Source organism: Thrips palmi, unplaced genomic scaffold (genome assembly GCF_012932325.1).
Source record: "Thrips palmi isolate BJ-2018 unplaced genomic scaffold, TpBJ-2018v1 HiC_scaffold_10, whole genome shotgun sequence".
Taxonomy (NCBI): Eukaryota; Metazoa; Arthropoda; class Insecta; order Thysanoptera; family Thripidae; genus Thrips; species Thrips palmi.
In genome coordinates this window covers 849807-863651 of record NW_023144621.1, presented here as the reverse complement: position 1 = coordinate 863651, position 13845 = coordinate 849807, and the positions used below count along the sequence as shown (strand labels likewise).

The 13845-nt window shown below is 45.6% G+C and overlaps 1 protein-coding gene across 1 annotated transcript; it reads left to right on the top strand.

Moving 5' to 3' along the window:
- The first annotated feature begins 4701 nt into the window (after positions 1 to 4701).
- Positions 4702 to 12827, top strand: LOC117654235. The gene is made up of 6 exons (XM_034400533.1): positions 4702 to 4895; positions 6817 to 6971; positions 7672 to 7905; positions 11519 to 11673; positions 11839 to 12048; positions 12457 to 12827. The coding sequence occupies exons 2-6, from the start codon at positions 6825 to 6827 to the stop codon at positions 12821 to 12823; spliced, it is 1113 nt and encodes a 370-aa protein (XP_034256424.1). The 5' UTR covers positions 4702 to 4895; positions 6817 to 6824; the 3' UTR covers positions 12824 to 12827.
- The last annotated feature ends 1018 nt before the right edge of the window (positions 12828 to 13845 follow it).

The following is a 13845-nucleotide window of genomic DNA, read 5'->3' as shown; positions in this document are numbered from 1 at the left end:
GACGATTTCTTTCATTCCGCGTGAAACTAGTAACGTATTTGTCACCATTTTTTTTTGATTTGGCTTAATATCGGTGACTCCAGGCAACTGCGCAATGTGACGTCACAGACCGTAAAAGCAGTCGTCGGCTCACAGGTTTCCGCATCGATACACGCTTTCGCTCGTCGCCGAGTGAAGCAAAAATGTAATCAAAGAGCAAGGAACCAGTAGGCACTAGGGTGGGCCGTGAAACACGATTTTTTGATATCGCAAACGTTATAGCGCGCCAAAGTTACTTGATGCCAATACAAACTCAACGCGATCTGGGCCAGGTCTGTAACTTAAAGCTTGACCCTCGCGCATCGACGTTGAAAATTCAAAAATTTGACTTTTACGGGTTTTTCTAAAATCAGCCATAGAAACTGAACCAGATGTCCAAATGATGTTTCCGAGACGGAAATGGAAACGTCTGATCATGCTTTATCAATTTAAGACCACCGGGACCCTCTACGAGCAGTAGGGGGCCGATGGGAGAAACTTACAAAATTACAATTTTTTTTTCGTTTCTTCCAAAATGCAAAAATTGCCCTTGGGGTTTGATACGGCCATCCTGACGTCACCGTACCCGAACCATACCCCGAATCTTCTTCTCTAAGGGCCCATTTCCCGTTGTAAGCACACGAGGTACCCCGGGATCCGTTCACACGTTAGGATTTGAACGCCAAAAACACATGTTTTACTAAAAATGCAAATTATCGGTACTCAGGGCACTGAAGGGCACTCGTCTCGTCCGTATGAACTGTAGTGACTTAAAATCGATCAATAGATGGTGTCTTTGCGTCACAGGCACCTACCAATATATTGACAATCGGATGGAGAGACCTTTAGAACGCTATTTCCATTGAAGGTTCGGTTAAATCCGTTTTCCAAATATTCGGTTTCCACTGTACTGCTCTTGGCTCGCCCGGAAAATCCGAGACGACTCAGCCCTCACCACGAGAAGGTGGCAGCACGTCGAGATTCGCCACCACCCTTACCCACCCAACCACTGGTGGGGCTACGACACTTTTAAAAAGGCCGTACATTTCAAGGAAAAAGGTAGGGTCAGGGCGGGGAAAAACTGGACAGGGGAAGAACTGGACACCCCACTTCAAATGCCGTATGTACTGGCCTGACAACTGTCGTGTAATGAACCGCTGATGCCACGGAACAACTTATGATAGTTGCTATTCCTGTGCCTACGGTATTTGAAGTAAAATATGGGGTGTCCAGTTCTTCCCCTGTCCAGTTCTTCCCCGCCCTGACCCTACGGCTAGACCGTACCACACGATGTACAGAACAGCTGTACCAAAAAACCGTGCTTCCCATGAGAGCCCATGTCATGAAAAACCGTACTTCGTACCCCAAAAGCCGTACTGGCTGTGGTACGGTGGTACCAGGCAAATATTCTACCTGACTGATTCTGTTTTTTTTTCCCGTGGGTTTTTCCTACAGCGCATGTATAAGCTGACACCTTGATACTGTATGCAGGAGAATGGAGCAAAACGCGAAGGTACAGTACGCCAGAACGAAGGTAAATGTTTACTTGTGAGAAGCACTTCCAAAATTGGTCAACTGGCGTAACATATCCGTGCGGCTGTCGCAGGCAGTCCTACGCACAAATTTTAACGGTAATCAGAAACTACCTACGAAGCCAAACGAAACAGCGGCGTGTCCGCGGGGGGTTCAGCTCTACTAGCGCACCAAGCGTAAGTATGTCCCCTGGGCCGTTGCAAGCGGACATAACAGTGAGAAAGGAAATGAGAATCTATACGATGGATAAGTAAAACCTGTAAAAAAATGTGCAGCGACCTTCTGTCGTTAATCCAGACGAGCCATTCACGGCCTAAAATGCGTTTTAACTCAAGATTTACGAGATTTACAGTGTAAATAGCGTTCTAAAGGTCTCTTCGTCCGATTGTCTACATACTGGTGGGTTCCTGCGACCCAAAGACACCATCCTGTAATCGATTTTGAGTCACTGCAGTTCATACGGACGAGACGGGTGCCCTACAGTGCCTTGACTGCCGATAATTTGCATTTTCAGTAAAACATGTGTTTTTGGCGTCCAAATCCTATCGTGTGAACGGATCCCGGGGTAACCCGCGCGCTTAAAACGGGGAAGGGGTCCTTAGAGAAGAAGATTCGGGGTATGGTTCGGGTACGGTGACGTAAGGATGGCCGTATCAAACCCAAAGGGCAATTTTTGCATTTTGTAAAAAACGAAAAAAAAATGGTAATTTTGTAATTTTCTTCCATTGGTCCCCTACTGCTCGTAGAGGGTCCCGGTGGTCTTAAACTGATAGAGCATGATCAGACGTTTCCATTTCCGTCTCGGAAACATCATTTGGACATCTGGTTCAGATTCTATGGCTGTTATTAGTAAAATCCGTACAAGTCGAATTTTCGGAGTTTCAACGCCGATGCGCGAGGGTCAAGCTTGAAGTTACAGACCTGGGCCAGATTGCGTTGAATTTGTATTGGCATGAAGTAACTATGGAGCGCTATTACGGTTGCTATATCGAAAAATCGTGTTTCACGGCCCACCCTATGAGCACGTTTGTTCTTCACTCGGCGACGAGCGAAAGCGTCTCCTGTTTCCTCGGGTGCATCACTCTAAATTTCTTACGAAGAAATTTCCCATAATACGAAGGAAATGGCGCAAGCATAATACGAAGGTGGTTTTTCTTCGTATTACGAAGGTTTTTCTTTGTATCTTACAAAGAAAAATCTGGAAAGATTCGTATTACGAAGGAATATTGCTTCGTATTATGCTTGCGCCGAATCCACTGTAACATACGAATAACATAGGTCAAATTTCATTGTAAGACATTTAGAGTGATGAACAGAATTGGGACCAGTTAACGCATTTAAGCGACTGGTGAAATGATTAAGTTGAGACGAATTTTGTCTATTTTCAAACTTTATCTCGCGGCCTAGGACACGAGGGCAATTAACCAAAAACCGAAGACTTCCAAATTTCAATTCGTGCAGTACGTTTAATATTCACCCGTAGTCTTCGCCTGAGTCACGGCCGTATTCTTACGGTGGCGGATCCAGAGGCGACCTGAAAGAGGGGGGGAGGGCAAAGCAGCACTTTTTGCCTACCTTTCAGGCGGCTATCTAGGGGCTATCGGGGGGGGGGGGGGGCAAAAACCCCATAGAACCCTACATATAGTCCAATATCGGTCCTACAATAGTTCCTAAGCCCGAATTCTCGGTCTACGTATTGTGACTTAAATTTATTACATCCATTAACATTAATAGATTTCGAGTCCGCTGACAAACGATATAATCGGGGCAAATGAACCAGACAAGCATGAAATCATGGGTAAAAGGTCAAACTTTAGCATAGTTAGGATCCAATGGTCTGGGTTGAGATTCTTGCCTCTGGCGTTCAAGAAACGTGAAAAAGTGTCCTAAGTTACCCCCGTTGACGGTAGGTGTACGCCAGACCATGCCTTGTCATGACGGGCATTGCGATGCTGCCTGCGAAAGTCCCGTCAAAGTAGGCCCAGTTGAGTGAAACTACAGGTCAAACTGTAGTCTTCAAAATGCAGTTGCAAAACTACAGGTTATTCTTACTTAAAAGCCCTAAAACTAAACTTTTACGAAATAACTGGTACTTTGAGCACAAAAGGGTACTTTCGTAGATCCCTGAACCGGAAGCTCACAGACGCCATGTTGGCGGAAGTAGATCGAAACTTGACATGGGAAAGAGACGTTAGTAAAACGTATCGGCCACACTTGAACATAAACCGTCGTTTGATACTTGTTTGCAGTGCATATGTGTACCGCGATCAATATTTGTACAGCCCGGCTATAGTTTTGGATCCGAAGAGAGGTTAGTTTCCGGCCCATTTGGCGTCTGCTGGCCTGCTTGCTTCCGGTTCAGGATCTACGAAAGTACCCTATTGAACTGCAGATAAACTACACTTTTTGGCCCGTCCCGTTTATTTTTTGTAAAAAAATGACGGAGGGACGGGCATATAGTATGATGCATGCTGTGCGTCCGTTCGTTCGTCGTTCGTTCGTTCGTTCGTTCGTCCGAGGACTTCCCGTGGTCCGATCTTGACCAAATTTGGTATGCAGCCTCCTTGGGTGACCCTAAGAACCGCCCGGTGGCAGCAAATCCGATCCGAGCCCCGGGGGCGCTGCTGCAGGTGCATTATGGTCTACATGGGGTCGAGGAGGATTTCGGCAACGGATGCAGCTAGGAGGGCATGTAGGGGTATTTTTGGAATCGGGGCGACGAGAAAAAACCAATGGTGCCAGTTTCGAGCGAATCGGAGAAGTTTGGACCCGGGTTCAAATCCCAGTGGGGTATATTTTGAACATTCTTTTTATTCCAGTTTTTGCATTGTTTCTGATGTTTTTAAGGGTGCTGATGACGAAAACGACATTTATTTTAATCCCAGACTCAGGTTTGAACCCCGTCAGGGTCAAACATGGGCGAAATTCGTACGTTTCTTAATGTACGGGACGGGCCAAAGTTGCCGATGTATATCGCTACTTTTCCTGTTATTCTGTGAAGGTAAAATCACAAATCCTTTCTCCCGGGGGTCTTCAAGCCTGGAGTCGTTGCAATCATGAACGAAGAGTCGAACTGCGTCTGAAATTTGGCCAATGCTCAGACCAGGCAACGACGTCGTGGCGTAACACGCTCAGAGTTGGTGAGTCACCTCGGCCCACACGGTTGCCACCTCTAAGAGCAGTGTGCTGTGGTTCCTACCATCTTGCCGCTTGCAAAGATCTAAAACTTCGATTTCCTGCTTTGAAACCGCGTTACTTCCGTTCCAGCTCTACGTGTAGGTGGTGTTTCCGCACAAGGCTTCCGATATCCCATGCATCGCAGCTTTCCGTCATTCCCAGTCCAGGTACGTGACATCGCATAGTCTATTTCGCTGGCTCTACGTGGATCCCTCGAAAAAAGATATGCACCGGAAGTCGGGTCGCGTCGGCCAATCAGAAGCCTCCTTTCACCAGTGGTAGCGCCTATCCTTGAAGAAAGGAGGCTTCTGATTGGCCGACGCAACCGGACTTCCGGTGCATTTGTTTTCTCGAGGGATCGACGTGGGTCTAGTGAAGTAGTCTTTTGGAACAAATGTGCCAAAATGTTTCATCCCTTTGAGCAGTGTGTCTTATTTGTGGCCGTTGGGCCAAAACTGTGACAAGAACGTGACATCTTGCCACATCACCATCGTACTATCGTCAAAACTTGCAGGGTCAAGACACGCCATTGAGTAATATGGTCACAGCTTTTCGGAAAGTACCGTGCAAGGTACTATATGTAGATTTAAGGTTCATTCGGGTACCACTGAAATTCGAAGGGTGATACATTTGACCGATTTTCGGTGATACAAAAAGTATGACCGAAAAAGGATCATACTTAAATGTATGACCATATAAAGGTCACTCATCAGCGAGACTGGCTATTCTTTAGCTTGGGGGTATATCAGCCTCTATAAAGTATGACCATTTTTCGGTCATACATCGAAGTGTGACCTTTTTTCGGTCTTACATTTCGTATGACCCTTTTTCGGTCGTATATTTCAGTAAGACCGTTATAGGGGTCAAAAGTCTGATCTTTCTATTTTCAGTGCGACCGTGTGTAGCCGCCGTCCCCCTGGGCTACTTCGACGCAGACGCTTGGTGCCGAGGCAGTTCTCTGTTCATCGCCGATACGTTAGCGCTCCGCTCTGTGATTTCTCTCTGCGTGCTCGGCAGGTAAGGGAAGCGCTGCACTGATAACGTGGGGTCAACATCTAGTCCTCTTTGGTTATGAGTGTGTATTCAAAGACAGGTACAGAGCGCAGGGTACTCCAATGAATCTCGAAACCGAAGAACAAGAATACGAAACTAAGCCCTCTAAACGGCTTAGTTTAGAGCGCAGGGCGCAGTTCCCCCACTCTCCGGTGCGCATGCGCAGAAGCTGTTTGTAGGGCTTACTTTTGTTCTTCTTCTTCCGTTTCGATATTCATTGGAGCACCCTATTGCCGGTTCACATCTTGGCGAAGCAAGTCTCAGACAGGGTTTTCCCAGGGTATTTCAGGGTATTTCAAAGGTCTAGCCGGGAAGAAGATTACAAACGAAAGTCAAAATGGCAGATTTTATGAGAAATTTACGCGGCGCAGACCTCATCCGTAGAGTCCTTAATGCCCTTTGGGGAGAACCGCTAACGTAACCAGAACGCTGAGTGATTCACCCCTCGACTTTGTCCCTAAATGAACCTTGTCAAAATTCCGCTTCCGAGTTTTGTTGAGCTAAATTTGGTCTTCGTTCATATGGAAACCAAACTCCAGTATGGCCTTGATCACCAAAAATTTTTTTCGCATGGTTCTAGCTGCTACAGTTGTTGAGTTTTAGTCATTTGTGCCCATTGTTGTCGTAACGGCCCTGGATTGTTTCGTTTTGGGTATCATACCCGATGTCTTCTCTACAAATCGAAGAGCGTACATTGTATGCTCTAACTGGAGCATGCCTGTAGGCACGCTCTAGCTAGCGCATGCCTGCCAAGCATGCACTTACTAGTGCATACATGCCATGTACACGCTAACTGAAGCATGCATCCAGTGCATTAGGGAAAGGGAGTTGCCTGCATCAGGAAGCGTGTACATGGCATGTATGCACTAGTAACTGCATGCTTGGCAGGCATGCGCTAGCTAGAGCGTGCTTGCAGGCATGCTCCAGTTAGAGCACATACAATGCACTCTCTTCGATTTGTAGAGTTTGTATCGAGAAGTGACAGGGTGCAGACGGCTGACGCCTCCACAGTCGATATTGATTTGTTTGTTCCAGGTTCAGCTATGGAGCACGCGCCGACTGAAATCTTACTTAATATTTTCCGCTTTATTGACGACGGCCGGACGTTGCTGGACTGCGTTAGTCTCGTGTGCTTCAGATGGAACAGCGTGGCGAAGGACCCACGGGCGTGGGCCAGTGTTTGTGCCACGGTGAGTAGAGTAGGGATTTACACTGGTGAAACAGAGTCATTTCAACATCGATCTTTACAGTAAGTTTACATTGTAGCTATGTCTGTAATATGTAGTTGCTATGTACTAGATGTGCAAGGAATTGATCATACGTTTTGATATGCCCGGATTCGAGCGTAGCTAAGTATGAAACTGTGCACTGTCATGCACACACTAAATGTTGATGTACTCTTATTGTCCGTAACTTTTGCCATACATGCACATACGCAAACTATGACTAATTGAATTCATAAATTGGGGACGATATTTGATCCAGGAAGCGGAAGAAGGGAATAACTCGACTTATCTTCAAATTGAGTTTTTATCATATTATTGTGCATCAGTATGGATTGCGTCATTAAACCAAATTGTTTGACCCAATTCCTAACTCTAAGGCGAAAATCTACATGAAAAATGGATGTGACTCAACTTGACCCCTTTTGCGGTCTAAATTTCATGAGACTTTGGTGTTCGACCACCCCCTAAAGGCCGTAATGCGCCCGTCGTTTGCGGCGCGTTTTGTGGCACAACTTTTTTGTATGGCCAAATTTTGGCGAGACTTTCCACGTCTGACCAAAACGTGGTGAGACTTGATGTCACGCCTCTGGAGTGGCGAGAAGTCAGACCATTGGATTTGAAGTGGGAATGTTCAGTCAGTATTTTTTCTCCCTTCGCCCTTCAGATATGCACTTCAAAGGACCGCGATTACTATGTGCCCCGGAACGAAGCGCGCGTCGCCGTTCACGCTCTTGCCTTGAGGGAGCTGAGAATTCAAGTGTTCGCTAATGCGGCGTTGAGTTCACTCCGGTCGCTGGAAGGCTTCGTCCCTCTGCAGGACGTTCTAACGCGGTGCCACGCCACCATTCAGAGGATCGTCTGCGGTGACTCGTATGCCATGAATCCTGAGTCAAAGACGGTGAGTAGGCACAGCGCTCGCGCTGCCCGGGTGGAAGGGTCTGTAGTTTGCACTATAACAATATTCTTATGTTTTTAGGGGTTCCCATGAACCTCTATTGTTTTGGGTCCGCGGATTCCTCCCCCCCCCCTCTCCGATTTTCAAATAAATAACGCTAAACTGTTTCAACCGTAAAATAAACGAAAATTCCAAATTTCGTACGAATCTTCATCGTGGAAATTGTCCGTAAACTAGATAAACATAAATTTGCAACAATCAAAAACATGAACCGTTGATGCTATCAAAAAATAGTTCAAATGAACAATGTGCCACTCCTCATAAGTATACCTCTTGGCTCATCAAAGTAACAAAAAATCGTCTGTGATCTAAAAAAAAGTAGTTATAACATGAAAAACAATCTCCTTGGCAACGGCACTGTCCCATTATGCCACCCGTCAAAATTTGAAGTCGCCGAAAATCAAATCAAATTTCCGTGAAGTTCGAAAATGCCCATGCTAACGCATTGCACGGTGTCCCGAAATTGGAACATCTTTAAAGTCTGTCATTAGTTGTAAAAAGTTCGTAGCAGGAAGGACGCAATAAATTAATTTTCGTGGGTTGGCATCAATTTTCTCGGCGCGTCTGCGCCCTTTCGAAAATCGCGAGGCTGAAAAAACGAGTGTAGTCGCGCATTGAAACTGCCCCCATTGTTGCTGAGGTTGGATTGATTGGTTTGCTTTTAAAGGCTGCGGTTCTCTTGTCATGTTTTCCTCAATTCTATAGAACAGCCCTTACTCACGACGTCAAAACAGCACTACGGTTGGTTTGACAAACTTTATAAATTCGGGAGGGGTGGTCTCGGAACGTGGGTGACTTTCGTTTGACGAACATGCACTGTAAGTCGCGTGATGGAGTGAGTCGGTCATGGCGTTAACTGAATCGGGTTTGACCAGAACTCTTTTTAGGGGTTCCCAAGAACCCCTATTGTCCGAGGTCCGTGGATTCTTCCCCCCCCCCCTCTCCGATTTTCCAATAAACAACTCTAAACTATTTCAACCATGAAAAAAACGAAAATTCCAATTTTTTTCGAAAATTCATCGTGGAAATTTTCCGTAAACGCGAAAAACATAAATTTGCAACAATCGAAAACGAGAACCGTTAATGATATGAAAAAATGGTTCAAATAAAAAATGTGCCACTCCTCAATACTAAACCTCCTGGCTCATCAAAGTAACAAGAAATCGTATATGTTCTGAGCAAATGGTCAAAACATGAAAAAAAATCTCCATGGCAACGGCATGGTCCCATCGTACCACCCGTCAAAATTTAAAGTCGCCCATTTAAAAAAATCAAAACGCCGTGATATTTGAAAATGCTGATGCTAACACATTGCACGGTGTCTCAACGTTGGAACATCTTTAAAGTCTGTCACTACTAAAAAGTTCGTAGCAGAAACGACGCATCAAATTAATTTTCGTGGGTTGGCACCAATATGCTTGCCGTCTGCGCCCTTTCGAAAATCGCGAGGCTGAAAGAACGAACAGGCGCCCATTGAAACTGCCCCTCCATTGTTGCTGAGGTTGGATTGTTTGGCATGCTCTCAAAGGCTGCGGTTGTCTTGTCATGTTTTCCTCGATTTTCAACCAGTTATGGAAACGGGAACACCGTGCAATGCGATTAGCATTGGAATTTTTTAATGGTTAGTTTGAATTTTAAGCGCATGGGCACTTCAAATTTTTTGGATTTTCTCATATTTATTTAACAGTTGGCACTGGCACGGTCCAATACATGGCTATTTTAAAATATTTATAATTAAAATCCTGTGAATCCTTTTTTAAATTATTAGTTAAGGGAAGGTGGGGTACCATGTGACGGTTTTTGTTAAGTGCCCGTCAACCCAATACTACCAATCACATTACATCCATCAGTAGTCATGTGAACAAAATGATTCTTCACCTTAAAATTGCTGTTGAGATTTCTAATTTATCTGTTTTGGTTGCTGAGTTATCCCGAGTTGAATGTGTCACTTCGTACCCCACGTAGTACACTATGTGACAGCCTTAGTGCACCATGTGACAGTGGCCTTTTGTCAGGGTTTAAATCCTATTCAGCGTACCTACGCAAAGAATGAATGAAGAAGTCTTCCAGCTTTTTATTTCCGTTGAGTTTATCAATTTATCATCTTTGGTTCCCGAGCAATGAAGGTTTAAGTTAATAGTGCACAAATGTCATGGGCTGAACACATTCAACTGAGTGAATCGTGGAATCCCATAGCGAATGACAGTGACACATGCCAATGACACATGGTGCCCAGATCTACAGTTTTAGGGGAAACAGCAATAACGCTCAAAGTTTATGACGTAGAGAATCGAGCCAAAGCTTATATTGCGCTTAAAACATCAAAGAAGAACATCTTGCAGAGCATGTGTCCTTAAAATGTATTTTAAAGGTAAAAAGCGGACGCGGCGGGAAATAGAAATAGTTTCCAATGAGCATATTTTAAGACTATTTCCAATTCTGATCGCTACCATTCCCGTCCTTTTCGAAGGAGAGTCACGACCTATTGCACGTCGATTCTCCTTCACGATACCTTCCTTTGAGTCTTCTTACCGCTGTTGGATAGCAAGCCGTTTGGGAGAAAAAGCCAAAGTCACATGGTGGCCGTGTCACATGGTACCCCACCTTCCCTTACCAGTTATAATAATGGGAACACCTTGCAATGCGATTAGCATTGGAATTATTTTTGTTGACTCGGGTTAAAAATAATGTATTATTTTCGTTAAAATAATGTTTTACTATTGCTGGAGTGCAAGAAGAGTGAGGCCCGAAGTACAGTTAAACTGTAGTAGCGTAGTTTGCTACGCTCACGTGCTTTTCGCACCTTTTTGGCTCGAAATTTGTGCGATTCTGAGTACAATTTTTTACGATAACGTCTACATTCTTAAAATTGTGTGTGAACACGTTCAAAATTGTCCTCATACATTCTGTGTGGAGTTTTTGTGAGTCGTTCTTCGTTACAAATGTCAACCCATTGGTCTTAATGCACTGTTAAAAATCGTTGTAAATTTACGACATTTTGAAGAACAATTATGTCGTTTTAAAACGACATATTTTGTTACGACTCAAGTCGTAAACATACGACTTGAGTCGTAAATTTACGACATATTTGTCGCTAATTTTGATAGCGAGACCTTCCGTTTTGAAACGAATTAAGTCGTAAATTTACAACTTAATCGTAATTTTACGAACGATCGTAATTTATCTTTTGAATATGTCGTGCAGTTATGACTTCAGTCGTACATTTACGAATCTTGTCGTAAATTTGTGTCATGAATCGTAAATGAACGACATAAATCGTAAATAAGCGAGCACAATTGCAACTTTTCATCAACTTTTCAGGGATTTCAGATTTCAAAATATGTAATCGCGATTACGACATTGTCGTAGAGAAATGATTTTTTCGTCGTTCAGTTACGACGAAGTAGTTTCAGAACGATTTCTGTCGCTATCAAAATTAGCGACGTTTTTGTCGCTAATTTACGACAAAATTTCTGACAGTGTGGTTTTCCTGTTATCTGTTTTTCCAAGCGTCGTTGTTTTGTTCACTCATGTCATCTTTTGTGCCTCGTGACAGGCTCAGTGTGAACTGCTGAAACGCAATGAGAAGAGCCTCAGAGCACTATCTTGGAGTGTCCGTGGGCATGCCGCTCTGCATGGAAATGTACTGCACTCCATATCAACTTTGGAGCAAATTGAAGAGTTGACACTAGCGGCATCCTCGAAGCCACAGTAAGTTTGAACTAACCTTCTGCCCTATCAAAAACAGTGTTGTAATTTAGCACACTCTGAAAACCTTCAACCAAGTATGGATCGCAGTGGATTCACGCCCTCCAGTGGCGTATATAGGTTTGTTTTTTGCCTATGTTTTGCTAGCGTTGACTGACTCTGTTCTAGGTATTCGCAGCAGTTGAAAGGTCGCCTCCCTTCGCTGCGCGTGCTGAACTACTCCGTGCCGCAGGGCGTGGATCGCGTTCCCTTCAACCATCGCGAAATACTTAAAGACTTGCTGGAAGGTGCCGCGGAGTCGCTGCGCCGAGTCGAAGTAAACCTTCCCCTCCATTCGTCGGTGGTGCAATCGCTCTCGAAGTGTGTGAATGTCACCAGGTACGCACTCCATTTTCTAATAAATTTCCCACTCTGGTTAACGTTTCATGCACTCCGTCGACACTTGCTTCGAGACGGTTTTGTAAATTATTATTGTCCCCTATAGGGTATACTAATCATCCGAAATAATTGTTCGTGGCTCGCAATGTTCCCGCACACTCGATAGTAGCAGGAACATTTTTTCGGCAGATATTGGCCTTGATATTTCAACATATTGCGCTGGTAGAATGTTCCGTTAACGTTGTTCGTTTAATATCTGCCTATCTACACCTTTCTACGCCTGATGGGCATGGGGGCGGAGCACACTCGCGTTGACTACTACTCATTCTTCCGCGACTTGTGCTCCCACAAGCTCCTGCACATCCATCTCTTAACGCTCTTCAGAAGTTTTGTACTTTCCGTTTTCAGTCTCTCCATACCCATCGAGTCGGTGAGCGGCATCCGCCAAATGACGTCATTGCGCGAGCTGACTGCGGTCGTGCACTCGCAGCTGGAGGACATCTCCCCTAGGACCGTGGAGGCCCTGACCGACGCCGCGCTGCCGGCGCTGCGCCACCTCAAGTTTGAGACTTGGACCGGCTACCACGTGATTCGCTGCCTGGCCGCGATGCTGGCCATCGCCAGAGCAGCTCCCCACGTCAGCACACTGAAAGTCCAATACGACACTTCCTCCAGGGCGTCCATTGAGAACACTGTTGTCGAGATGCTGGGCGTCCTGCCCGACCTCACGTCCGTCTCCGTCTCGACGGGCGGCCCAGCCATTGTCCCACGGTGAGGCCCTGCAGGAGCACAGCGGACCTGAAGACCGGCGCACAGTGGGCCAGAAGACCGGAGGAGGCGGTCAAAACTCCAGACGCGTTTTCAGCTCCATAAGTCGCTGAATGAGACTCGAACCGAGCGTGTGACCCTACCCATGGACTCCTCGTTCAGAGAGCAATCCATTGGTGGAGTCAAACGTTCGGTTCGGGTCCCATTTCGCGACTCTAGAGCTCAAAACGCGTCTAGAATTTTGGCCGCCTCCACCGGTCTTCTGGCCCACTGTGCGGCGCCGGCGGCCCAAATCCTCGACGCGTCTTGGGGTCCGCAGTCGCTAAACAGGTCCCGAACCAAGCGTGAGACCCCCGCCAATGGCTTCCTCGTTCGCAGCGCAATCCATTGGTCGGGTCACACGTTCGGTCAGAGTCCCATTTAGCGACTCTGGAGCTCAAAACTGGTCCGGGACTTGGACCGCCCCCATGGAGGCGGCGCATGCACCCACTCTCAGCACGTTACTGACATTTTCCTCACTTGTGAAGTGAATATCCCGACAGACTAGCGGTACCCCACACTCAAAACCTTTGTAGTGTTTTGAGCATCTGTTAAGTCCGAACTATTCAGCTCCCTAAACGAACACACATGTTTCAAGTATGTATTAAACTGTAATTCGTAAATAACGGATTCCGTTCATGGTTTAAAGTGTGCTAGAGCCATTTTAAGCTACGGTCTTAACTAAACGCGTCCTTATAGAATGATCCTTACTTCCAGAGCAGATCTAGGACAGTCCTGATCAGTGCAGATGTTAAACTATTGTAACTGCAGAGGTACTTAAAGTTGTTCATTAACTACCTTTACTGCAAATCAGTGAATCTGGACACCTCTGAAATACAATGTCCACGTATTCATAAAAGGACGAAACTTTGTAACGAGCCCCTCTGCGAGTAATTTTATGAAGTATATTGGCGTCACGAACTTGGAGAAAACGACGCTTTTGTCTTGTGCGGTTAGGATAGTTCTGAATTGAGACTAACAGTTAGGATT

What these genes read in the sequence shown, in the direction of transcription:
- LOC117654235 (XM_034400533.1), top strand. Translation starts at nt 6,825, where the DNA reads ATGGAGCACGCGCCGACTGAAATCTTACTTAATATTTTCCGCTTTATT. An exon ending in GGGCCAGTGTTTGTGCCACG is followed by an intron (nt 6,972 to 7,671) that starts GTGAGTAGAGTA and finishes TTCGCCCTTCAG; the next exon opens with ATATGCACTTCAAAGGACCG. An exon ending in TGAATCCTGAGTCAAAGACG is followed by an intron (nt 7,906 to 11,518) that starts GTGAGTAGGCAC and finishes GCCTCGTGACAG; the next exon opens with GCTCAGTGTGAACTGCTGAA.